Source organism: Vicugna pacos, chromosome 23 (assembly GCF_048564905.1).
Source record: "Vicugna pacos chromosome 23, VicPac4, whole genome shotgun sequence".
Classification (NCBI taxonomy): Eukaryota; Metazoa; Chordata; class Mammalia; order Artiodactyla; family Camelidae; genus Vicugna; species Vicugna pacos.
Genome location: NC_133009.1, coordinates 18,364,354 through 18,390,953, shown reverse-complemented (window position 1 = coordinate 18,390,953; position 26,600 = coordinate 18,364,354). Strand labels below are relative to the sequence as shown.

General features: G+C 47.8%; 2 protein-coding genes across 23 annotated transcripts in view; one reads left to right on the top strand and one right to left on the bottom strand.

Annotated features, from left to right (window-relative positions):
• The window catches only part of AKT3 (AKT serine/threonine kinase 3), a 209,477-nt gene extending 203,725 nt beyond the window's left edge, over positions 1-5,752 (top strand). For 13 of the 14 annotated variants that reach the window (XM_072948585.1, XM_072948588.1, XM_072948586.1 and 10 more), the window contains one exon: positions 197-3,746. In XM_072948585.1, coding sequence (XP_072804686.1) covers positions 197-282 — 86 coding nt within the window. In that variant the 3' untranslated portion in view covers positions 283-3,746. Of the gene's footprint in view, positions 1-196; positions 3,747-5,106 lie in introns of those variants that run through there. The other variant, XM_072948587.1, reaches the window with a different exon arrangement.
• SDCCAG8 (SHH signaling and ciliogenesis regulator SDCCAG8) overlaps positions 5,361-26,600 on the bottom strand; it is a 184,761-nt gene continuing 163,521 nt past the window's right edge. For 8 of the 9 annotated variants that reach the window (XM_072948581.1, XM_072948574.1, XM_072948576.1 and 5 more), the window contains 2 exons: positions 16,331-16,457; positions 5,361-5,713 (listed from right to left, as the gene is read on the bottom strand). In XM_072948581.1, the coding sequence (XP_072804682.1) occupies positions 5,684-5,713; positions 16,331-16,457 (157 nt within the window). In that variant the 3' untranslated portion in view covers positions 5,361-5,683. Of the gene's footprint in view, positions 5,714-16,330; positions 16,458-26,600 lie in introns of those variants that run through there. The other variant, XR_012063534.1, reaches the window with a different exon arrangement.

Genomic DNA, 26,600 nt, shown 5'->3' with positions numbered 1-26,600 from the left:
TATGTCTTCGTAGGTCATGTGTTTGAAAATGACATTTTTGAAGTAAGTGTAACCATTGTGTGTTTTAGTGATTAACACAAGTTTCTGGGCGCTTTTGCCTCTGCTAATCTTTTTATGTCAGGAGTTAGAACTATGTAGATCAGAGATAATGTTGCAAGAAATAAATATGAATTAAAATAGCTGTTTGTGCCGGCAGATGATGAGGACGGCATGGACTGCATGGACAATGAGAGACGGCCGCACTTCCCTCAGTTTTCCTACTCTGCAAGTGGCCGGGAATAGGTCTCTTACTTCTGCTACTTCACCGTCATCGTAGAGTTATTACTGAAAATGATTCCTGGACATCACACCAGTCCCAGCTCTTACAGATAGCAGGAGCACCTTCAGACGCCCCAGACCAGTCCAAGGTCTTCACCCCTCGCCGCCTTTCACTCACACGAGAACACACATATACGCAAACACTCGACTTTTTGTTTTTGCATGAAATTGTATCTCAGTCTAAGGTCTCATGCTGTTGCTGCTACTGTCTTACTATTATAGCAACTTTAAGAGGTAATCTTACAGTCTCTGGAAGTCATGAGCCCACCGTTCATTTGTGCACCAACTGTCATCTTCTGACCTTTTCAGCTTTTGTTTCTCCCTAACAGTGAAGGCTACATGAGATACACTGATTCTAGGTACATTTTTTAACTTTCTAGAAGAGAAATCAAAAACTAATTAGACTAAGAAGATTTAGTTTATAATACAGAACAAGCAGTTGAAGTGTGGTCATGTGCATATGCAAAATTTTAATAAAGCAGATCAGATCAGTGCATAAAGTAGGTATGTATCACTGAGATCCGGCTGGAATTCATTAGGAAGCATTTGAGAGAAGGACTGAGCAACGGTTAAGACAGAGATATACATACATAAACTTACATTCCTGTTGGATACTGCAGAGGAAGCCTGCTGTTCAACACGGACGTCCAGATTCCATGGGCAGTTGTTGGCAAAGGAACACTTTCTGCCGAGGAAGGAGGCATATGTACAGCAGAGTCAAGGTCACTTAAAGGGTCTGTGATACGATTTGCACCAGAGAGTATTTCCCCCGCCCCGTGCTTGGAAACCTTTTTCCTTTCTTGCTACTATCACCTCTGATGGCTGAAGAATGTAGACAGGTGTAATGATCCTGCTTTTCACCAAAATTTGTACACCAAGGTAAACAGGCGTTTGCCTTACTTGTTTTAATTTTTTTATTTTTAGTTCTACGTGAATTAGCTTTTTCTCGGATGTTAAAACTTTGAATGTCCTTTTATGATTTTGTTTATATTACAGTAGTATTTATTTTTTAGTGATAAGAATTGTATGTCATGTTAGCAAATGCAGCTCCAACTTACATAAAATAGACTTACTGCAGTTTATTTTGACCCATGTGCAAGGAATGTACACGCTGATGAGAACCATGCACTTTTTCTCCTATATAAACAAATTTTGATGAGGCTCTGAAATTGTACATATAGGTTAGAGTTTGGTTTTGGGAGAAGAGATGCTGTCACTTAACCCCTTGGTGCTAAAAATGAGAAATCCCCAACTCTCCATGCCAAGGGGTTGAAACCAGTGAGTGTTGATGTTTGCTCTTCTGAGAATGGAAGTGTGCTGACGGCCTGGCAGTATACTGTAATGAAGCAAATTGAGACCTGGGTGATAAGAAATGAACTTTACTTGGCAAAATGAACACATCTCGAGTAGTTAACGAAGTGGGCAGTTAAAGGATAAGGACCTAGTGTGTTTATTCTGATCATGGTACATTTATCACTGAATTAAGCCATCAGGGAAAAAACAAGACAAAAAAGAACACCTCCAACTTTTCTTTTTCTGTATATACTCATGTCCTCAGATTCCAACACTTCTCACTGAAAGGGGACATGTATGCAAACCTCATCTTTCTCCTTCATTAATGATGATCTTCAGATTAAACCCTTTGGTGCTAGGAGCTGACATTTTCCAAAGCAGCCTATGAAGTCCAGGGGACGGGGGGCCCTTCCTGTGGCAGTCAGGAGGCTTCCCGACTCCATGGAGCAATCGTGGAGATGTACTTAGTTAAACTATCTGACAGCTCCCAAATGGAAGACTACAGCATGGTGTAGTGCTGTGATTGCGTTGTATGAAAGAGCAAGTGACTTTCTGAGCAGGATGAATCATATTCATATGCAGATGTCTTAGCCTCTTGACGCTGGAAGTGTGGATTTATAGATATGAAACCACTGCTGGCGGTGGGTGGGCCACTGGGACTGACGGGGGGTTAAAGGGCATTTTACTAAGGCAGCTAAGACATATTCAGACATAGATTTTATCCTAATTTTTCATATTTCTACCTGAGTGAAGTTCATCCTTAATATTGAGTAGGAAGTTACAGTAAATGGTAGTTCATTCTTTCGTACACATATAGCTCAACTTTTTTTTTTTCACTTGGAATTATGTTGAATGTTTCACTTTGACAAGAAAGTAGACTAGGTCTGTCCTGTAAGTTGTCTTGTATCCATTGTATAAAAAGGAAACATGAGAGAAAGAGAGGACAGCTGAGCTGGGCTGGTGTTCAGAGCATTCATTTATTCAGAGGGAAAGTATGACACCATACACTAAGCACACTGAGAGTTTGGGCTTTTTTCCAAATCTTAAGGTGATTTCCATGACCTTGGCCAAGGACACTTCCTAAAGATTCAAGGTAGCGTTGACTGTGCCCCAGGCTGGCTGCTCTGCACAGCTGGCTCCCCCTCCCCAGCCAGTGCCCGGGGCTCAGTCCTCAGTTCTGTACCCACTCTGAGATTCTGTGAGTGTCACACAAGGTGTTTTCTTGGCTTCAATCTTGAGAATTCCTTACTTTCACTCCCTGACCTCAGTCAGCTGGCGTAGAAAAACAAATGTGTTTAGATGAAGATTCTGAAGCTTCCCTTGTGTCTGCCCTTAGCTGAAGTTTTGGATTCTGGCAGATGGAAAGGCCTGAACCGGGAGCCACTCTCTTTGAGTACAGAGTTCCGGCTCTGCGGACTCCATCCTGTACCGAGTCTGCCTCTTGCCATGATGCAGCTATCTTGGAGGAAATGGGCCGTTTCTGCTTGGATTTTCAGGAGGGCTGCTCACAGCTTTGCTTTCCACACTGACTACATAGCATTATTCCGGTGTTTTCCATTTCCCATACCTGATTTCCGGCTTCTTAAAGCTGACTGTTCTTGCAGGGGCCACTTGCCTCTCTTCGAGTCCAGAGTAAGGGCCCCCCCACTAACTGCAGGGTCTCTGTATCACACCTCAGTGTACACACTTTGCTGCTACTGTTTGTACTGTCCACAGTAGAATTTCCTTACCTTGCTCCTGGTAGTGCATTACAGGCAAGCATGAAATGTAAAGTATTTATTTAAATAAAAAGAAAACCTCTAAATTGGTAATTGAATTACCTCCCTGTAGCTTTATAGTTTGTGACATTTCTTGACCTTGCTAGTTCTTTCATTAGATCCGCGCAAGATCTAGTCATCTGGTTAAGGATTTTAAGCAGACGCAACTATGAACCCAAGAAACTGTATTACTATTACTGTTGGTCATACTAAACCTGTTTATTTCCTTACGTATATGACCCACAAGGATGTGAAATAACGACAAGAAACTGTTTTTGTACACTGTACATCCTTAGTATTTTTACACGTATATGATAGGGATGCACATTATTTTCCTTCGTACAGACAGCTTAAATAAAGCACTATGTCAATCTGCTACTTCTCTGTTTATTGTTGTTGGACGTGGTTCTGCAATCTCAGAAAATTAAACATTAGACTTTTCTGGAAAAAAAAAGATTAATAGCTCCACCTGGTATGAACCTATTCTATTTAAAATGTGACAGGAAAGTATGTAAGTTTCTTATAGCTCCAAACACAGAATTATTTTGTTTCTTCAAAAAAATGGCAATAGTGCAGTTATACAAACTTTGATGAAGGGATCCTTCCAAAGGGGAGATGCTGACCTCTCAGCGATGGGTTTAGGCCAGATCTGTGACACCAGAGACGGACTAGGTCTCTTTGGAGATTGGTTAAGCCCAATCTTTACACCATGTGGTTTGGACCCAGAATTCTTAAGAAGCATAGCTCACTAGTAATGTCTTCCTGATAATGTGTTGCTCTGCATACTTCTTTCTTAGAATATATTTTTAAAACTTCAGGGCAAATTAGCCAACTTAGACATGGGTGATAGATGGATAGGAGGGCTGGCCTATGGTCTGATTTATCCAGGAGCATTCTGGATGGGGCCTTTTTCTGATTTTACCTCATAAACCTACTGTTGTAGAAACTTGGCTTTGCTCCTGTGACTGTGCCAGATAGGGGAAGGCTTTGGGACCAGAGTTGGTCAGGCACGTTCGTGTATGCCACACAGCCAAACGGGAGGGCCTCCTCACACGGGCGCCTCTCAGAACCGCTGGGGTTGACAGATCCAGGAGGCTAACATAAAGTGACCTCTGTAATTATTTAAAGGTGCTATTTTTAGAATATTGTGTAATTTATTTACTGTTCCTGAAACAGAATTAGGGACAATTAACATGTGACAACCTTTATGTCTAGCACATTTGATGAAATCAAAAGGCTTCTAAATTTGAACAGAAGTTCTGTCCTTCCAGGCTGGAACCGTGTCCATGCGCAAGAGGCTCAAATGGTCTTTGTGGGTGTATCGTCCCACTGCCTCCGAAGCCTAAGCCAAAGCCACGTCCATGAGAGGCCATGGTGATGGTGGTAGTGGTGGTGACGGTGTTGGTGGTGACAGAGCGCTGCTGGGAGGACGGCCTGAGGTCAGGGACTAGTCCTGACTGCAGCCTTGCCCTTGCTGTTCCAGTGTCATCCTCAAGAACAACACAACACTTTCAGTGCCCATTTTTATTACTTTAAAGCAGTTGAGGGTTTGTGTATAGTAGAAATACTATTTTAAACTAAAACAATGATCTGTGTACAGGTATTTGATAGAATTCTAAGTAAATTTTGTAATTTCATGAAGTACGTTTTTAGGCTCCCTCTCAGTTACTGCATTTTGAAGAAGAAACCTGACGCCACCGAGCCAAAGATGCTTTTTGTCTGTTTTTGTTGTTAACAGAGTGGAGAGGATAATGCTTAGTGCTTCCTGGTGTCTTCTGACTGTGCACAAATTAGCAGGATGATAAATAATGGAGGCTTACAGGATGTTGATTAAAAGCAAAGGTGAAGGATGCCATGTGCAGATCATCAAGAGGGAAAGAAGCAGGAAAGGCAGGAAGAAGGTTTGGTCCTTCACACCCTTTGGCCTAGTTAAAATACGTGCCTTTTTTGGTATTTTTTTCATCATTAAAAGATAAAAAGGAAACATTACAATTCAAGTCTTCAAAAAGTTTATTTATTGAAATTCATATGTGTAACAAAGCATACAAGTGAGCAGATATAAAAACATACTAACTTCAAGCCATTTTGGAAAACATACACCAGGAGGTCTCCTCATCTAGTCTCAGACTTCAGCTCCAACCCGTCTGCCCTGCAGGGACCACTTGGCAGCGAATGTGGCAATGACGACGCAGCTCACCGCAGTCCGGGGCGGTGTCCACTGGGGAGGTCGCAGTGCATTGTGGCATCTTACGTACAAATCAGATGAATGTAAATATCTCTTTGTAAATCATTTATTTCACTCTGTTTCATCCAGGTCAGCAATCAGATTGTGGCATGCTGGGTAACTGGAAAAAAATGATAATAAAAAGTAAGTTTAAATAGATCATGTTCTTCAATGTGATTTGTCTTCCTACTGGTTTAGTCACTTCTTTCCAAGGTTTTTGAGAAAATTCTTTTGCTAAAAATACAGAAATTATATTAACCAATTGTATGCAAAATTTATAGGACTATAACGTGAACTCTTGTTTTAATGCTTTAAATCTGAAAACAACCTGATTCTGGACATTTGTGTGTCTCTTAAATAAGGCTGATCTGATGACAGGACTTGGCCAAAGAGCCATCTCTGTCCCCACAGGCATGGGAAAGGAGACACTGATACGTGCTAGAGTCTGTTTACTGAAAATTGCTCAGACATTACAGTGAGTAAAACTAGACCAAAAAACAGGATATAGATCAGGTGTCCCTGAGAAATTCCTGGTGAAATGATACAAGCTAAAACCTCCTAGTTTTTCAATGCAGACTATGTATTTTAACATATATAAAGGCATTTTTACATGGAAACCACCTCCCACAGGCTGGAAGAGGGAATTTGGTGTATGTGGTCTCTCAGTTTTAAATAGAATAAATGTTTCAAAACTAGCCCATGAAAACTGGGTTGAGGGAGTCACAAGTTAGGAAATCTGTATTCACTGCTGCCTGCCCTGGCTGACGTGGCTGTTCAGATTAGTGCAGAATAAACCAGGTCAGGAAGTGGTGTCAGAAACCACTGGAAATAGTTACATTCCACAAAACATTTCTCAAGTACCTTCTATGTACTATGTGGGAAAATGAGTCAGACATGGTCCTTGCCCTCCAGGAACGTGACATCTCGGAGAAGATGGGGACTGGGCAGAGGGCTAAGGTGGTAACTACCAAGTCCCCATTTTCACTTCAACAGAGAAATCAGAATGCAGAGCAGGGTCATAGGCCTGCCCTGTCTCTGGCTGGGTGAGACTCGTCCTCAAGAGAAACAGGTGGACTCTGCACTCCCAAATAGAGACTTGCTGAGCTAGAATCAGAGAGGGCTCTTGTTAACCCAACCTAGGCCTCGATTACAGGACAATGAGTGAAACCCAGATCAGAGTTTGCACAAAGAAACGTGAAAATCAGTCTTGCCTTGCCTGTTTACATTTCAAGTAGATTTCCCAGTGTATGTGAGGCACTCCTCATGACTTTTTTTGAAGTATAGTCAGTTATAATGTGTCGGTTTCTGGTGTACAGCACAATGTCCCAGTCATGCATATATATATATATACACACATATATTTATTTTCATATTCTCTTTCATTAAAGGTTATTACAAGATACTGAATATAGTTCCCTGTGCTATACAGAAGAAATTTTTTAAATTTATTTTTGTAGTGGCTAACATTTGTAAATCTCAAACTCCCAAATTTATCCCTTCCCACCACCCCCTTTCCCTCCAGTAAGCATAAGATTGTTTACTGTGTCTGCAAGTCTTTCTGTTTTGTAGATGAGTTCATTAATGTCCTGTTTTTTTTCTTTTTTTAGATTCCACATATGAGTGATACATGGTATTTTTCTTTCTCTTTCTAGCTTATTTCACTTAGAATGATGATCAGTAGGTCCATCCATGTTGCTGTAAATGGCATTATTTTATTCTTTTTTAATGGCTGAGTGATATTCTGTTGTATAAATATACACAACTTCTTTATCCAGTCCTCTGTTGATGGACATTTAGGTTGCTCCTGTGTCTTGGCTATTGTAAATAGTGCTGCTATGAACATTGGGGTGCATGTATCTTTCTGAATTAGAGCTCCCTCCAGATATATGCCCAGGAGTTGGACTGCTGGGTCATATGGTAACTCTACTTGTAGTTTTTTTAGGAATCTCCATACTGTGGCTGCACCAAACTACATTCCCACCAACAGTGTACGGGGGTTCCCTTTTCTCCACACCCTCTCCAGCACTTACCGTTCGATAAACCTCCTAGAAGAAAACCTAGACAAACATTCTCTTACATAAATCTCAGCAATGTTCTCCTAGGGCAGTCTACCCAGGCAACAGAAATAAATGCAAAAATACACAAATGGGACCTAATTACACTTACAAGCTTTGGCACAGCAAAGGAAACCATGAGTAAAACAAAATGACAACCTGTGGAATGGGAGAAAACATCTGCAAATGATGCAACTGACAGAGGTTTAATTTCCAGAATATATAAACAGCTCATACAAGTTAATAACAAAAAAAAAACCACCCAAGCCAAAAATGGGCAGAAGACCTAAACAAGCAATTCTCCCATGAAGACATACAAATGGCCAATAGGCACAGGAAAAAATGCTCAATATTGCTAATTATCAGAAAAATGCAAATCAAAACTACAATGAGGTATCACCTCACACCAGCCAGGATGGCTGTCACTCAGAAGTCCTCAGGACAAGTCTGTGGGAGATCAGTTTAGCACGTGTGCAGCCCTCTCCCTCTGGCAGGGCAGGAGGCTCCCCTGGCGCCCTGAGGAAGTTGTGTCTGTGTGCGGCCTCAGGGGGGCCCCACAGGGCTTCTGAGCAGCGCAGGGAGGCCGTGGGTCCCGGGGCCCCACCGCTGCGGAAGGGGCACCCTCTGTCCTCAGACGGCCACCAACTCCATCTGCCCATTAAACACAGGATCTCGGAGAGCCAATCTGCCTCCAGTCTTGATCAGTCGGCTCGTGGCCGGCTTGAAGGACCTCCTGGCCCACAGACGGACAAGCTGCAGCTGACCGGGAGCCCCAGAGATGGTAGCTTACTTTTTAACTCTAAAGACTCAGGGGTGTCTCTGAATACGAGGGCAAGCATAAACCACAACAGCCACATTTCAAAAGAAAAATTTAACTGAACTTCAGGTAGGAAACACACCCATAACACGCACAACAGAGAACAGTTAAGACATTAAGTAGAAGGAAAATGCATTGCGGGAGTTTTTTAACCAAGCTCCAGGAAACGAGCATTTCTCATCAGGGGTCTTTGCGGTTCCTGTGACTCCAGGCTCCCCAGGACCTGACCATCACCTGACCAAGACCCTGCTGGGGGAGGGGTTCAGCCTGCTTTTCTCTCCCGGGAGCAACTCGGCCATCACTGTCTTTGGTCGGTTTCCTCTTTCATTTGGTTTTGAGGCGAAGCCCAGTATTCCTCCCCACTTTCATATCACAGTACTTACCATTCACTGCTCCGTCCCCTCACCCACCACTGCCCAACCACGGTGACCATTCAGTAAATGTGACGATGAGTAATTGACCCTAATTACATCAACTTGCCTGCTAAACACAGCACTTGCTGTCACCCTCAGATCTTTACTAAGGAATGTTTCTGGGTTCTTCCCCCCGGCCAGTGGCATGTCCACAGAGAAGCTTTAGTTATCGCCCAAATCGGGCTCATCTGCCATCACTTCTTAGGGATACTAGCCATGCCTGCTCCCAGAAAGTTGGTTCACTGTCCACACCACAGTGGCCACAGTCTGGCTGTAAGGGAGACAAGGGCGTGTGTGCCGGTGGGCATCAGCCGGTTTGAACTGTGGGTTGAGCCCTCAGCCACCATCCTCCCACCTTGATGACAAGTGTGCCTTCAGACTTGTTACCAAGGCCCCTTGCTGTTAGCCCTCCTAGGTGGTGTGGCCACAACTGCAGTGGCCAGTGGCTGCCCTCCAGACTGAAGAGGGCTGAAGGTACCCTGGCAGCTGCTCTTCTGAAGTGCTGTCCGCAGATGACACAAACGCTCCAGGACTGCAAGCCCGCGATCACTGACCTGTTTTCTTTGTTCTCATTTTAAACCCTAACAGAGCCTTCTCTCCACAAATGCTGGCTTCCGTGTCTAATTTGTTTCTGAAGTTTAACTTTAAATTCAGAGTTTAAAAAATGAGTCTCTCTGGGTGACCTGAATTGTTCCCCAGGCAACCACGCCGTGGGGTCCAGCAGGCCTTCTCTGCCGCTTTGTTCCCAAGCCTGTGGCCCAGGGATGTCACAGTCCAGCGCGGCCCTGCCCACGGGGGTGCTAGCAGCCCCTGCAAACGGAATACCCATCCTTGGTCTCTCCCTTGCTCATCTGTAGATTTTCTGTTGCTGTGTGGCCAGGTCAAAAAGTGGGCTTGTCCTGTTTTTAACTAGAGAGGGCAGGATCCCTCCCCCAACCTTTGTCTGAGGCATTTCAAAGGTTGGCCTCTGTTGACAGAGATCCAGGGAAGCCACCAGTACCTGCCCTCACTACACCCCCACCTTGAGAGCCAGGCCACTGCGCTGCAACTTTCCCAGCCAGGGCCCAGCTGCAGGCCGCTGCCCCGGGAGAAAAAAGCCTCCCTCCCCTTCCAACCAGCCCAAGGCCCAGGGGATGAAGACCAGTCTCTCTGGAAGTTCATTTCCCAGTTTTCTTCACTCCACTTCTCCAGGCCTGATTTTTCTGTTTGTGTAAAAAGGATGTTAAATGATTTCTCCAAGTGGCCCTTTCAAGCCTGCAGGGATCTCAGTGCCACCCTGCTGTCTGGCCATCTCTTCCGGGCTCTGGTAATGCAGGGAGCTCCCTTTTAAAAGGAAGCTGGTTCTATTATTAGTTAGGTTTTTTTGTTTCTTTGTTTTTTTAGAGCAGAAACTGAGTGATGTGGAAGCTAAAAACTTCCCTGAAGGGCTACAGAACGAAGGTTTGAACCTGGGCAGTTTGACCTCAGAGTCCGGCTCTGTTTCATGCTGTTCCGGGCAGCCTGGGGGAAGGGCACGCAAGCGACCAGGGCTGACGTTTGTGGGATTCAGTAGGAATCGGATGTCGGGCAGCCTGGAACCAACAAGCCAAGTGGCCTATGGATGGTCACCGATTTGTCCTCACCAGTCCTCTGGGGAACCTGGTGGAAACGTGGCCTCAGACATGACTGCCAACCTGTGAGAAGGCGATTCTCCGCCCAGGGCTCACGGTCATGAACTCCGGGGAGAGGCCTGGGCCCGCCTCCGCCCAGCACAGACCACCGAAGCTCTGGCTGAGCTGCCCCTCCCTCGGCCTGCGCAGCTGCCAGGCGGGCAGGAGGTCACAGCAATGTCACCGCAGACCCTCAGCTCGTTCTTCCCTCTGGGCCTCCGACAATAAAAGCTCTGTGGCAGTCAGAGTGCAAGCCCCATTTTTTCTGGACTCCAAGGCCTGGCTTTGCTGCCTCCGGGGTCCGAAACAGGAGAAGAACTATAGAAGCCAGAAGAATGCAAAGGTAGAAGCAGGACAGACTTCCTTGCAGAAAGAGGCTGAAGACGGGGATTCCTGGGCTTCCCGGGAACCAGCGTCTTGAGCTGGACGTGGGGGGAAGCAGGGAGCCCTGCGCACAGGCAGGCGCGGTCCGAGCTGGAGGACACACGCCCGGGGCTGGCATCTGCTACGCCAGCCCTCCTCCCCAGCGCACACTCAACACGAGGTTCCTTCCAGAACCCGTGGGATCCCGGGTTTGTCACCTTCCAGCTTTCTTGAATCCCATGAGTCACGAGAACTTCCCCTGCACATGGGCAGGGGTCTGTGTTTTATAGGAACCATGTTTCCATGGTAAATAGATTTTAAGAATTCCCAAAGGACAGACAGTGTCACCAACAGCAGAGAGTGGAGCCTCTGGCTGCCTCATGTTTGAAAGCGTTAAAAATAAAGACAACATTGACATTTGGGGTTGTAATGTGACGGAATTACAGTCTTTTAAAGGCAAGAACCACTTATCTACACTACATGTAATATTCAGTGTTTTGTTCACTTGTCTAATTGGATTAAAATATTTAGCTCCCTTTAAAATCTTGATTGTGAATTTATATTGCAAAATGTAATGTCTGACTCGGGAAGCAATAAGTGGAGCAAATGTATCTGAAGCAATGTAAAAATTCAATTTATTTTTCTTCCATGAGTCTTATCCTGAAATTATTCACTCTTGGACAAACTGAACTCGTAACAGAAGAGTAAGTTTGGCTTAAATGAATCTGCATGCACTTTTCAATATTACCCATGCACAGGGCCTTTAGTTAAAAAAAAGAAAAGTTAAACTATGCTATTTGAGTTGCTTGGGGAGGCTTCTCTGAGGGTCACAAGACCCTGACGTTAAAAACGCAGCACCAGGGGGTCTTACGTCACTCTTAACCACACTCAGGCAGCAGGGAGTTAATGACATTTTAGCTGCATATGTTCAAGTTTATTTAAAAAAATATGCAAGTCACTTTGGTTGACAGTGTCTTGTACACAGTTTTGAAAGAATCAGGGCAAACTTTAACAGAGTCAGTTTTTATTTGAAAAATATTTTCTGGGAATGTATCAGTGTTTATTTTTGAGACTGACAATTCGGGTGAAAATCAGGATAAAAACAAAAAAACAACAATTTGGTTGAAATCAAATTGTTTGTTTTCATCTATTTAGAATTCTTTCCAAAAAATCTTGGTTCAGGAGGAGGCTTTTTAATTTATTTTATTCAGTGTATTTGCTGTTCTATTCAAGCACCATCTGTCCTGCAGGTAGCTAGCTTTGCAGAAGCTCCGACGTTAGCTGGGTGAAGCCCCCAGGGCTCAAGGAAGGACACCACAGACCCGGTGAACACCTCTGAGTCCCAGCTGGGCTCCTCTGAGGAAGCCCAGCCGAGCGGCCCTCAGGGGAGCTCACATTTCTGAAGCCTCCCCTCCCTCTCCTTCTGGTCACAAACAGGCCTCTCCTCCCTGGGTCATCATCTGTGTCTTTGTTTCGTGTGCTTGTTTTCAGCTCTCTTCACGAGTCCTTTGGTATAACGAGATAATGTCCATGATTTTGAATATAATCACATATGGCTGCTGGATCCACGCACAAGTTTAAATCAAATTAGAAAGTGCATTCACTGCCAAAAATGCTCTGAAGTCATAGGGCCAACTGATTAATCACCAATAAGTCGGCTTCAGATGCTGTTTTCTAAACTGTAAAAGTGATGAAGGGACTCAAAAGGCAGCCTCCCCAGACTGAACCCTGAGGACAGACCCAAACAGCCTGCTGCGACAGAGGCTATCAGAAAGCGAAAATCAGCTGGAACCATATTCATTGCCAAATAAATACATAAACAAAGAAAAGAATCTTGATGTAAATGCCAGTCCTCTAAGTGGACAGTTAATTTCCATTCTTTCCTGTCTCTCAGATGCCATTCTCCCCAAGAAAAGACTCTTACTTCCTAACCAGCTGGCACCACCTTCCCGGCCAGATGTTAGCACCCTAGGCACTGGGTCACAGACCTCTGACCCGGCTCCCAGCTGTCAGGCCTTTGCCGGAACTCCTCTGGGGCCCTTACCCTGGACACCACTCCCACCACTGCTGCCAGGGGCCGTCCTTCCCCAGCTGGGCCTGCCTCCCAAGAAGTGAGTGCTGCTCCTCCCGGCTGAGCTCTCGAAGGGTCTCCTGCCCCTGGAGAGAACAGAGGGGACTCGTGTTTGGAGCAAGGCTGGGCCAGTGCTTTCATGTCTCTATCTCTGTAAGAACCAGCAGAGCATTTCATAATGTTTTAAAAGCTCTTTTCTAGAAGGTTCCCCTCAAGAATGAAGCAGGAGAATTCATAAAGACATCGTTTATTATCAGTCCTAAACTAAGAACAAGTCCAAAAAGCAGCCTTGAGCTTGGCAATCAGCGCCCCGAGCCACGCCCACTGGGTCCCCGCAGGGCTGGCCCGGCTCTCGCCAGGCTGGCCACCACCGGACGGCCGCGTTTCAGGGCAAGACGGGAATTCTCACGGGCAAAAATGTCAGTGCGGCAGTTAGGCCTGGGACCAGCTCCCTCTGCCAGGCATGTTGTTGTGCATGTTTCAGAAGTTAAGCAGAAACAATTTGGAATAATGAACCCTTCTAAACAGGCTAGATGTTTCCTGTCAGAGGCCACAGGCCAACCGGAGGCCGGCATCTGCTGCAGGGCCCAGGGCTCGTGCACAGGAGCGAACTGGGGGATGTGACTCAGCTTCAGAGCAGCTGCCCAGGCCAGAAAACAGCCATTCTCTTTTGAGAATTGGGTAGACAGAGTTTTTTGGGTTTGACATGCAGAATTAAGTTATTATGCTTAATTCATCCAGGCTGAGGAAACAGAGGCCTTTAGCTAAATCACCTCGAAACCAGAGATGAGCCACAGGACTCTCTCGGGTAAGGGTGGGGTGGGGTGGATGTGGCTGGTCACTCCGAAACTCGGGGGGGAAGCGCCCTCCAGACACCTGCTGGGGGCAAACCGCAGCCTCTCTCATCCCCAGGGCTCACTGGCAGCTAAACACACGGCTCATGTTTATTCCATGGCACGAGGAGGCCTACGCCGCACGTGGGTGGAAAGAGCTGGCCTTCGGTTGAGATGTTTGGCCGAGAGCTTGCAAAACCGGGTCCCTGCCCCATCTTTGAACACTAGTATTTGCTACTGAAACCACTATTTCCTCTACCAAATTTTTCTCATAAGGTTCACATTAAAATAACTCCAAATGTAGTATCTGAATCTGAAAGATCCCTTTGGAGATGAGCCAGATGGGCAAGTACCAGACAGCACAGGGTGGTCAAATCATTTCTGTTGTTCAGGCAAGGGAAGAAAGACCTGCTCGTTTTTCTGAAGAAGTTTGAGGTTTTAGAGGGGTTTTTTTTAATGCATTTTATAAAAATTTTGCAATTCATTTGGCAATTATCAGGGTTTTAAAGCCCTGGAAGAGGTTTCTAAGCGTCGATAACCCATGTTAAGATCTGAGTAGATGTAAGGGAGGCAGATGGGGAGTTAAAAGGCAAAGCCCACAGGACAGTGATCTGGTCCAGGCTGGAGAGGAACCTGCCACACGCTCAGAGCTCATGCAGAAGACTCTCCACAACCTGAGTCCTGGGTCATTCTTGGCTCTTGGAGGCCAGGAGGTTCGCTTGTGCCATGAGCTGCAGTCCTTCCACCTGCCTGGATACCCGCTACCCTGATCTTTGGTTGGCACCACCCTGGACCCCTCCAAGGACCTGCCCAGACAGCTGGGTTCTGGTCTAGTTTAGGCTGCGCCTGCACACGTCCAAGGAGCTATGGGCACCACAGGGTGCGGCACTCCCTGGGCTTCTCACAGGACCTTCTCCAGTTTGGAGAGAGGGAAGGAAGAGAAACATTGACCTTTTTTTGGCCTGCAATATGCAAGAAATCCTGCCAGGTACCTCACAGCTGCCCTCACTGAACACTTCCAGTGTCCTTTGAGCGAGCTGGTAGAGTATCCACTGTGCACGTGTGGAAACTGAGGCTTAGAAGAGACTTCAATGACTTGTTCAGGGCCTCACAACAGTGGTGCACCCTGGAATCATTCTCTGTTCTTTCTGCCTCTAAACATTTTCAGAGGTTTTCAAACCCTAGTGTCCTCCAGAATTATCCAAAGAGCTCATTAAAAATGCAGGTTCCTGGGCCCTGCTCCCAGAGATGCTGCCTTGGTGTTTGCAAGGAAAGGCCCTGGAATCCATGTTCCTTCATTTATTTGTTCACAAGCATCCCAGATAACTATCTGACTGCAGGCTGTGGGGCTCACGCACCACCCGACCCTGCGAGCAGCCTCAGAGGCCCTGGGGAGACAGACACGCAGGCGTGTCTCTATCCCTGGGCCTGCGCTCAGTGACTGGCACCTGGGGTTGCTCACTTCCTATTTGTGGAACAGAGGGTTTTGGTGGGCTGAGTGGGAAAAGCTGCTCAGAGGATATCCATTTGGACACATGGTCATTTTGAAAATAGAACGAGATACAGTTTCTTATTATTTTCATTTCCAGATACATTTTCTCTATTAATCATTCCAAACACTCACTGCAAGACGTCCCCCGGGCACTCATGGAGCACCTGGGTGCAATCCTAATTAGAGGCCAAGTCCACAGCCAGCCCATGGACCACCTCATTATCCTGATAAATTGCTTGAAGGGGCAAAAAACACAGTCCCTCTGATGGGAAGAGAAGCAATTTAGAGGGAAAAGTTTCATTCAATAATCCAAACTCACCTGGAGACTTCTTTCCTCCACCATCCCTGCTGGTGGCCCCAAACCTAACCTGAACAGGGAAAGCCTGGGTTGTGGAGTCAGACTTAGGCGCCATTTGCACTGTCCCTACCTGCTAGCGGTATATGCTTCTGTGAGCCTCAGTTTCCCTATCTGTAAAATGGAGACAGTAATCAATCGTGCAGGCTTGTTCAAAGAAAGTTACTGCGTGTTATCTGTGTAACACCACTAGGCCCTCTGCAAGCACTCCAAGCCTTAGCTCAGTTGTCTATCAGCTGATTTAAAACAAGACTCCCGCATTCCTCTCACAATGACTCTCCTAACAGGAAGCACCTCTTTCTTCAACCAGTTCAAACTGTACATATCCTCCAGGGGCAGTTCAAAGCCAGCCTCCTCCAGAAAGCCCCCTGAGCACAGCGGCTGGCCCCACTCCCACTTTGCACACCCCCACTGCGGCGCCCGCACGGTGCGGCTTAGCCCTCACTCCGTGCGGCTCACTGATTCACGCCTACTCTCCCACACCAACTTGTGCTCCCTAAACGGGGAGCTTCTGTGTCCTCTGCTGGGCCCAGCACAGGCTTCAGGATCACCCCCCACCCCTGCCAGCTTATTCGCTAACCACGGTGACCCTGGGGACTTTAGCCTCGTAAGACGCGGCTCTGGGAAAGGAACAAGAAAAAGACCACGGGCACCCTGAGCATCAGGGTGGTGAGCCCGCCACGAGCGGTACCTGCAGTCTCAGACGTCCCACCTCTTCCGACAGGCTCTGTCTCTCCAGCAGGAGCTGGTTCTGCCTGTTGAGGAGCTGCACCAGCTGCTGGGCGGTGGCCTGGCTGTGCTTTTCCAGCTGCTTTAGCCTGGAAAAAAAAAAACAAAAAGCCATGGCAGTTTAGTGATGGGTCCTGAGAACTGAGGGCAGTCGGCATCAGAGAGCAGAGGGGCAGAGCCTTCAGCCCTTTCGCCGTCTTCCATTGCTCTGCGTGCTGGAGGGAAGCTCCTGGCAGTGAGCTAGCAGCTCTAAGTCGGGGGACCCTAAAGCGAGGTTTGGTTTGGCTTGTGATGGGCCCTTGTGATGGAACACACTTGTTAAGTGAATGAAATTGTATCAGATGAGGATGGGAATTGGCGCCTCCTGGGTGAGCTGTCAATCAGCAAGCACAGGGAAGTTGGATAAGCTGAAGCAAAATGCAAACCTTAAACTTACAGAGGTCAGAGATGAGGGGCCTAAATGCCTCCATTGTTCAGCTGGACACTTCTCTGGCCGGCTGGAGCAGACGGCCGCCCCGGCTGGGGAAGTGGGCGAGGGAAGGCGGAAACACTGAACTAAGGGTTTTCCATTATTAATCACTCAGTCAATCACGAGCTCCGGCATCGCTGACCAGATGTCTTTAAAGATCCTAAATTTGTCATTCTGCTGATGGGCTCTCCTCTCCAGAGCTGCTAATTCACTCAAACTATCATCCTCATTTGTCCGTAGACGGCTTCCTACAGCCAGCAGCACACTCACCCGTGGAAATGTCGGCTTTGGATTCAATTTAGACTTGAACAACTACCCAGAACTGTTCTGGAAAGAAGCTGGATGTGTCACACGCCCTTCCTCAAGGTCCTCACAGACCAAAGCACCAGCAGTGGAATTAGGTTGTCTTCATAGGATTTTAAAAGTTCAAGGTGCATTTCAGACTCCAAGCTACACGTTCCCAGCTGGAATCAAAGACCTCAAAGGCTGTTCTGCACACAATGGGCTCGGCCTGCCCTCGGTTCAAGCTTTCCTGCCACCGTGTTTCTGGCAGGTGCTGAGCACAAGCAACCACCTACAAGGACAGATTGAGGACTTCAGGACAGGTGGGCAGACGCCCTTAATAAACATGATGCAGCATCTATAGACAGGTAAAACTGCACCCTGGGAAACCTAACAATGTTCCTCACGCTCTCCTCATATTCTTCTGGCAGCTGCAACCCTCCCCATTGCCCAGAGGGCACCTACCCCCTGGCCCTTCCCCTTCTTGACCAGGTTCAGTGTCTCCCTGGCCCCAAGCCTGGGCTGACCCACTCATCTGAGCAGCTACTCTGCCGCCTAGCTCTGGAGTGGGTACTGTTGGTGACGCAGAGATGTAGAGAACAGCCTTTTTCCTTGAGAAACAGCCAATCTAAGGCTTTGATATTTAAATCAGACAGGTGAAAAACATCTTATTTGCAGTTGAGCTCCAGGAACCATTAGGTGGTTTTCCCCCTCCAATCAAGGCCTGGGTGTGGCGAGCCCACAGGCTACGAGCTACTGAAGTGGTAGCCGACTGGCTTCACGCTTGCTGGAAACAAATGGAACAGAAACATGTGATAAATAGATGTCACCATTAAGGCTAAAAAGCAAGAAGGTACCAGGAGGGGCCACCCTCCACATAGTCCCTTGCCCTGTGCTTTGATTAATGAGAAACGTTCCTGCTGACTGACGGGTTCCGTGTGTATTTTGGGCTCCTTGAAAGAGATGGCCGCTTTATCCAGAGCCATGGGCTAAGCCAAAGCCTGTGTCCGCAGCACACAAGGCTGGCCGTGGGCTGGCCACACCGTCTCACCGCCAGAGAACCCTCCTTCAGTGGAACCCTCAGCACCTAGATGAGGCTAAGCCGGGGGTGTTCTGCAAACTGGGCCTCGGGTCCCTGCACCCAGCCCCCACCCAGACCAGATGAATCAAGTCCCCAGGTGTGAGCGCCGCATCAGAGCAGGAAACTAGCAGCCAAGCGTCTGCCGGCAGAAGCACCGCTGATACGGGAGCAAGTCACCGGGAGAGCCGTGACTTCCCTTTGGAGGCTGAAGCCCGCACTGGCTTCACAGCTGAAGAGCTAAGGAGGATTCACTTCAACTCAGATCGAACACTCCGAGCAGTCCCTCTAAGGAGTGTTTTTCTCCTTTTAAAAATCACGCGCCCTCCTTTTTCAGAGTCGGCTCCTATTACGCCACTCCACGTGCAGCCGCACAGTCAGTCCCAAGCTCAGAAAAGGTAAAAAAAAAGCCCAGGCTCGCATTTGTCAAAAAAACAAACAAACAAACAAACAAAAAACCTACAGCCCAGATTTTAGACAAAAGGGACTTAGGTAAGGAAATGGACTTCAAGGCAGCTCTGTCAACGTATACTGAACATTGGGAAAACAGATTTTTTTTAAAAAATTAAGAAGTTATTCTTTGGGACAGCCTTCCCCAGCCCACATCGTTCATGGATGTTCCATCACCATCAGAAGAGCTTCCTTGCAGTGTCCTACTGGCGTATAAATCGTCTCTTTTTTTCCGTGCTGGGTATTAATCCCATTTTTGTTGTCCTTCTAAGTTCACATCTTCAGCCAGCCCCAGCTGCGACTACCACCACCGACAACAGTTCACACTTACTGAGCCTCTGAGCTGAGTCCTCCACACTCATCATCTAAGTCAAATTCACTACCATCCTAAGAAGTAGGTGCTTCCACCACCTTCCCATCTCACAGATGAGAAAACTGAAACTGAGGTCCAGTTAACTTGCACAAAGTCACACGAGAAGTCAGTGGTAAAGCGGGGAGGCAACGCTAGACCATGTCCAGGTGTCCTGAACCACTACCGATGTTGGTTAACTCACTGGGTTAACTCAGCAAACCAACCAACCCCCGGTAAATGCCTCTCATGGGTTAAAAATTACAAAGGTCCCTGCCCTCACGGGGCTCCCAGCTAACTGAGGAGACTAAAAGGGGCTGCACTGAGGGCACCAGCGAGGCACAAACGCGCAGGGCCAGCAGGGCAAGTGCGGGGTCCCGGAAGGCTTGCGCTTTTTCGGGAAGGAGATCACCGTCACCGCCATCACCTGCCGAGCGCCTACCATGTGCCAAGTGCGTGCCACTTACTACCTTTTTAGTGCTCATGACAAGCCCACGAAACAGGAACTGTTGTTATCCTCAGTTTAAGGATGAGGAAACTGACGCAGAGACAGGATAAATGACTAGTCCAAGGTCACCTGGCTGGCAAGCTGGGATGTGAAACGGCGAGTGGGTATTGGTTTGGCAAGGGCCAGGGGCAGGGCCTTCTCAAGTGAGAGGCGGTCCTGGAAAGGCCGTGGTGTCTGGAAGCTTGGAGCTGTGCAGTGTGGCCCGACCAGAAGCTGCCGGCTGCTGGGAGGGAGCTGATGATGGACCCAGGAAAGCTTTAGGCCAAACTCACAAATATGGGTGTTGCCCCTCAGGCAACGGCATTGCTATTCACCAAGAGAGGATGGGAGGAGGGACAGGCCCAGGGTAGAAGTTCTGGGGTCTGGGTGAGGTATGCATGAGACACCCACCCACCGGCCCAGCAGTCATGCGGCTTGGGGCCTAGGGAGGGTCAGGCCAGGTCCCCAGCTGTGCTGGCCAAACCTGCTGAGAGGCAAGGCCATGAACATGGCGCAAGATTCATGCAGGAAAGCCTGGGAGAGATTTTCGAGTTTGTTAAAAATACAGACATTCAGGCTGCCCACAACCCACTGGCCAGTAACCTGTGCTGCAGTGAGAGGGAGTAAGGCCGGGCCGGGCCTTGGGGAACACCGCGTGGAAAGGCTGGCAGAGGGCGGGAAGCCAGAAGACACTGCACTGAGCCGGATGACCAGATGACCCGGAGGTGGGGAGGAAGGCTGGGAGAAAGGAGAGGCTTGCAGGAGGAAAGGGCGGCTTGTGGGAGCGAGAGCCAGCCGGCCTGCCCTTCCGTAGGGAGGTGTGGTGGAAGCCGATTACAGGGGACGGGAGAGAGGAGACTGTCCTGGAGAGGGGCTTGGCTGAGCACAAGGTGGTAAGAATGTGTGTGGAGGCTGGAAAGACTTGACCCCGAGGGCAGGAGGCCCTGGAGGAGGGAAGGGAAATCTTCAAGGCAAAGATAGGTGGGCTTCCGGAGGGAAGGCATGTGGGCAGCAGGCAGAGGCCTCCTCCCGGAGGCAGAGGGAAGGCAGGCGAGGTGAGCCTGAGGCTGGACGAGCTCCCACCCAGCAGCCTCCTCGCTCTGCCCCAGGTGGAGGGCACGAAGTTTGCTGAGAAAGAAGCAGTGCGACAGGGTGCAGAGCAGAGCTGCTCTGAAGGGCGAGGGCGCCGGTCCGGGGCAGGGACACGAGGTCCAGCTGAAGGGATGCTTTCTCAGGCGGACACAGGCATCCTGACCTGCCTTCTGGATGACCTCACCCCTTCTGGAATCCGGCCCCTGCAAGGCCTGGATCAGTGGCCGGTCGCCTGCCTTCCAGCCCCCCAGACGCCCAGACGCCCTTCTGCTCCTTTCACCTATGACCCTGGCGGTGCCCTGTGCCAGAAGCGTGACTCCTCTTGATCTCACAGCGCTGGCAGCAACTTGTTTTCAATGTTCAGGTCTCAACAACATTGTCCTTCTAAGAGGCTGCAATTTCTTGTTTTGTCTGGGCTCTTTGTTTTGAGCCATTTCCTCTACAAGGCGTGAAGTAATTAAAGGAGAGAGTGGGGCTGCTCTCAGCCGACCAGACCAGCGGTGGAGCCTTTCAGGCAGCAACCCCTTCTGCAAGGAGCCCAACAGCCTGCAAAGCACACAGAGGCCCCGCACAGCAGCAAAGAGAGACGGCATCACCGGATCTCAGACCTCAATCTCTAATTTGGACGTTCCTTTCCCAAGGCCTGTGCCTCATCTCCGAAACAGGCAGGTATCCCATCCTCTCACAGAGACCCCCAGGACATCTCACACTCCACACCGCACTGTCCCAGCACCCGGGGAGCTGAGGCCAAGCCAGGCCCCAGGAGGGGTAGGAGGCCATCCCTCCCCACGGAGCACTGGTGTGCCCCTGCCCTCACAGGCGGGTGGGCTCAGCCAGACCCCAAGGAAGGACAGTTACAGACCACTCTGCACCCAAGCTGGGGTCACCATCCTGATCGCAGGGACAGGGCCCATTTCCATTTCCTTAAGGACCTGCCACCACTGGGCAGACCGGGGCCTCTCAGAGAAGAGCCGCTGCACCATGCTGGCGCAGAGCGGTCAGCGGGGCTCGCCTGCGCAAAGGCTCCGCAGGAATTACAGGCCGGTAGGGGCAGTGGTTACCACGGGAACAAGCAGGCCCAGGTTTCTGAAGCCCAGGATGCAGATAAAGCTAAAGGAGACTGAGACCTGGGCTGGGCCCAAGCACATCTCTATTGGTCCAACAGTGATGCTCTCCGCCACACCCCACGTGCATGATTAGAACCAACATTTTTTTTTTAAATATGCAAGACTTCAAGATAAGATGGAGCAAGTGGTGAAATACAAAACAACTTTACGGAGCTGAGTGGGCTGGGGAAAATATCTTATGCAAAACAGAAGCAGCGCAAGCTGCCAGCTCTGGTCCTAGGCTTCAGATACTCATTTGCTATGAATACTGTGAAAGCAAGTGAATACATATATTTAAATTTTGTATGTTGTATGTGATACATACAAAATATATGCAGTGTCTAAATAAGTTATGAGGCATAATAATCAAATGAACACTTGTGAACCCGATGCCAGTACCACGGGGCCATTCCTAGTATTTCTCTCCAACCCAGCCTCCTCCTTACTCCAGAGGCGGCCAGGACGCTCATGCATATATGGCTTTTGATCTAAGGTTTTAGTTTCACTCAACATTTCACCTGGGAGCTTCCTACAAACTACTGTGAGTGATTTTTTTTTTTTTTTTTTTTTTTTTTTTTTTTTTTTTTTTTGCTGGTAGTGGTGGTGGCAGTAAAATGGTTTTTGTCCTGAAATGTGTTGATGACAAAGACCCTTCCTTTGGCCACTGCCTACAGTAAAGACTTTCCTTCCCCTTGTTAGATAAGCATTCTCTCAACACTCGCACCCACAACTTCCCTGGGAGAGGGGGGCCTCCTCATGGAAATGGAGAGCATTTTTCAACCAACGTCTGCATCTAAAAGGTGCAAATGTGGTGACTCTGAAACACACACTCAGTTCCCTACTACTCCCAGGAGAGTGCTCTGATATTTACTGACGTTTACCAAGGACCAGGGACTACACAGTACGTATTGTTATCATCCGCATTTTGTGCCTGAGAAAAGCAAGGCACAGAGAAGTTAGTCACTTGCCCACGTTCAGACAACCAGAAGGGGGAGAGCCAGGATTAACAAGCCACAAATGGCCCGCTCCTCCCTCTGTATCTTCTCGCAGGGGCGGGACCATCCCCGGTCACCTTTCTCTGAATCCTTCTTTCCTCCTCCCCGTCCGTCCACATGGCTCAGACTCCAGCTTATGGAGACCCAGCCCCCAAACCTTCTAAACCTGTTCTATCCTGCGCACCCCACCGGAGCACCCATCCACGTTACTATGGTCATTGTCAGTCCGCCTCTCCCAGGGAACAATGGCCTTTAAGGACAGGAATGGGATCTTGTTCAGCTTTCCATCTGCAGCACTTAGCGAGGTGCTGGATGCATGCATCAGCATGAGGGAAACACTCACAGTGGATAATACTCACACCCAATAGAAGACTTCCCATTTCATCTATAGTGTAAGTAGGCCTTAATACGTAACAACTTTGTTCCCGAGAGAACATATACATGAAATAATTGTAAGTATGCAACTGATATTTGTAACTTAATTAAAAGAATCCTAGGAGCAATGAATGAGTGCTGGACTTGGGAACAGGAGGCATAGGTTCAAAATCCTGTCCCAAACTGCCTATTTCACGTGAGCAAGAGGCTTGATCTCTGTCAATCTCAGGTCCTCCACTTCTAAAACTGAGCACAGAACACTTCCTGACCTCCTGAAGCAGAAACCCTGGGGGTGTGGCCAAGTGGTATCTATTTGTAATAAATCTTCTAACTGATTCTGATGAATTCTGAAGTTTAAGAATCACTGGTATGCTATATTCACAATATCAATTACACATTCACAGTGAGTTCTTCAGGAGATTTTTTTTTTTTTTGCATGGCTCCAATTTTGACCATCAAAACAGCCAACTGTCTAAAGAAAAATTATTCTAAGTTTTGGAGTCAGTCATAAAAACTTCAGCAAACTGTGTGATCACTTGGAATCTCAGTTTCCTCCCATGTGTAAGGACAAGGTAAGCTAGAAGCTGGTCAGCAAACTTCACATCACAGGCCAAGTCCAGCCTCGGCCACTGCCTGTTGCTGTACAATCTGTGAGTTAAGAATGTCTTTTGTATTTTTAAATGACTGAAAAAAATCAAAAGAAAAATAGTATTTTGTGATGCGAACATTCTATGAAATTCAACTTGTAATGCCCCTAAATAAACTTTCACTGACACACACCCACTCTCATCCATTCACGCGGTGTCTGTGACGGCTTGCGCCCTGCAACAGGGGAACTGGGAGCTGCAGCAGACAACACGTGGCCTCAGGGCCTAAAATATTTATTACTTGACCCTAGAGAAAAAACGTGTGCCAGCCTCTGGGCTAAAAGATGACAAAGTTCTCTCCTAGATCCAAACTTCTACAATACTATGACTTTACAGAACTTTACTACGCTCCTATCTACAAACACGCCCCCCGCTAAACAGTCGTAACAATACGCCTAGGTTGCCCACGTTGATGTCTGGGAAACCCAATGCCCCTAATTATTGCTGTAGGTAATTAATTTTGGTGAATAAGCCATATCAATTTCAAGTTGTACACTTTGCTCCAATGCTTAAAAATCACTGCTGCATTTTACGAAATCCCATCTCATTAATGTGGTCATACAGGATCAGCGAGAATGAGCCACATGCTCAGGAATGTGCAACACATTGTAGCTGGTTACCCTCACTTAGAAAATTAAGGCAGTTTCAATGGTTGGTTTACTGTTCAAATTTCCTTTGCCCAAATCCACGCTATTTAATAATGATTTCAATGGAGTAATTTATTCCAAGTGTGTATGTAATTCTGGGGAGTGTTTACATTTCCAACAAAGAGAATTCACATTCCTCTACTGCCCCTTTCATTTTTCATTCTCTCAAATTTCCAAGGAGCCTTCGCTGCCTTCGGAGTGGAGCAGGGCTGCTTAGGGGCAGAGCTGGGGGAAGGACCCCTGCTCTTCTCTTCAAAAGGATCAGGTCATGTTAGAGCTGAGAGGCACCTCAGAGGTCATGCATTACAGGCCATTATGGTGAATCTGTGGCCCAGAGAGTACAAGTGACTTGTCCAAGGTCACACAGCCTGTCTGTGTTAAATCTAGGACTGAAATCCAAGTCTCTTGGCTCCAAATCCAGTGCTCTGCCTGACCTCTATTCCCTACTGAAAATAAGAATTTTAGGCAAGGACCTTGTGAAAGGTAGCACACTGGGCAAAGGACTGGGAAAGGGCTGACCTTTGCCCCACAGAGCCAGGAAGAAGGAGGCAATCCCCAGCTCCGGGCTCAGTGAAGAGGACCAGTCTTGGTTTTGCTGTACTTTTTAAACTTCCACTCTAATGCAGACTGATCGTTCTGTGAAGGACAATCAAAATGCTGTTGCACCACCTGATTGCTATCAAAGTTTCTAAACGCTCTCGACCTCTGTTCTTACCTTGTCCCCCACCTGGGAGGACTCCTCAGTCTGGAAACCATACGACCTAGTTACAGACTGGCATTGGCATGAAGGATGCAGGACTGAGAGGCCAGAAACTCCAAAACCAGCTTGGGAAACCTGCTGCCAGTGGCCCCACCGAAGCCCCCGACGATGTCGCCCAGCCTTCGCTGGACCAACAGCTTACCACAGAGCCGCCTCTGGAAACGAGGCACAGTTTCCTCTCAGATCACTTAGGAACACCTGCCACATCGCTACCTTGCAATCTTAAAGGGCACGTAGACCCGACCGGGCTGAGCTTGTAACTGTTGGAGGGCTAGGCACGAATAAAGGATCCACCCCATGAAACAGTGCAGATGAGAGCCGACAGGGCAAGAATCTTAGACTCTGAAGAAACTGGGAGACCATTTGCCTTAAGCCCAGTTACCCTTAACCAGCTCTTTTTAAAGCAAAAGCAGAGTCATAGTGAGCACAGCCCCACTGTGCAAAGGAAAACAGGACAGAGGAATGAAAACCACTGAAAATCACCACCTTTGCAGAGTAGAATCCAGGTCACATCTGGCTCCAGGCCACTCAGAAGTCCTAGCAGAAAAGTCCACACTGCCTCTCCTGCCACACCCCGACTAAATGTAAGCCTGGGCACCCTCTTTTCAAAAATGGGTTATTTGGAAATAATTTCATACTTATAAAAAGTTGCACAGTGTGGCATTTTCAGGAAGATCCTGTTCTGAGGAGGTCCTCCTGGGGCTTCAAAGACTCAAACCCTCTGGGAGGGTCCTGGGGTGTCCCAGGTTCCACACTGTAGTGAGATTCCTTCTAGTTCCTTCCTGTTTGACCATCCCCATCCTTGAGGTAGTCAAATCGGTCACAGAGGTGTGATAAAATGAGAGAACCCACAGCGGCTAAGTAGCCAGATTCAGTCACTACGGTGGGCTTACGGGCACACATTTAATTAGGTTTTAATGCAAGTAATTTGATAACTACTCCTGGCCATCCACTCCAGAACTGTCAGTGCTGAAAGCTTTTTTATTTAGCTCCTCTTCTGTCTATATGGAGGCAGCTTCCCCGCTGACCCTTATCAAAGAACCCCATCTGCTGGTTGCCACGGTAACTGGAGGCGACCAATTGAGCTGAACAGAGTGACTCAAATAAAATCTGCAGCCAAAGGAATTCTGCTAAGAGTAATAAATCATTTAGTAAAAGGGGATCCTCCACACAGTGATGAGTGCTGGGATAATAGGATGGCATAACTCTTCCAGCTAGAAGGTCCATGGCAGATCAGAGCGATTAGGCCTGCCCGAGGGCTCATTTGGTTTTTAGTGGGCTCCAACAGCCGAAAAGTCAGCTCCTGCCCGTTTACGTGGCATCGTGGGGGAGAAGGAACCAGATAAATCAATTGTTTAATGTTTGGGCTGCACAATTCCTAATTTCAAGAAATGGCAAGAGAACCAGTCTAGACTTCTAACACTCTCACTCTACTTACATTTTTAAGTAGCACAAGTAAACAAAATGCCCCATGTAGCCCCGGAAACCACTGTGG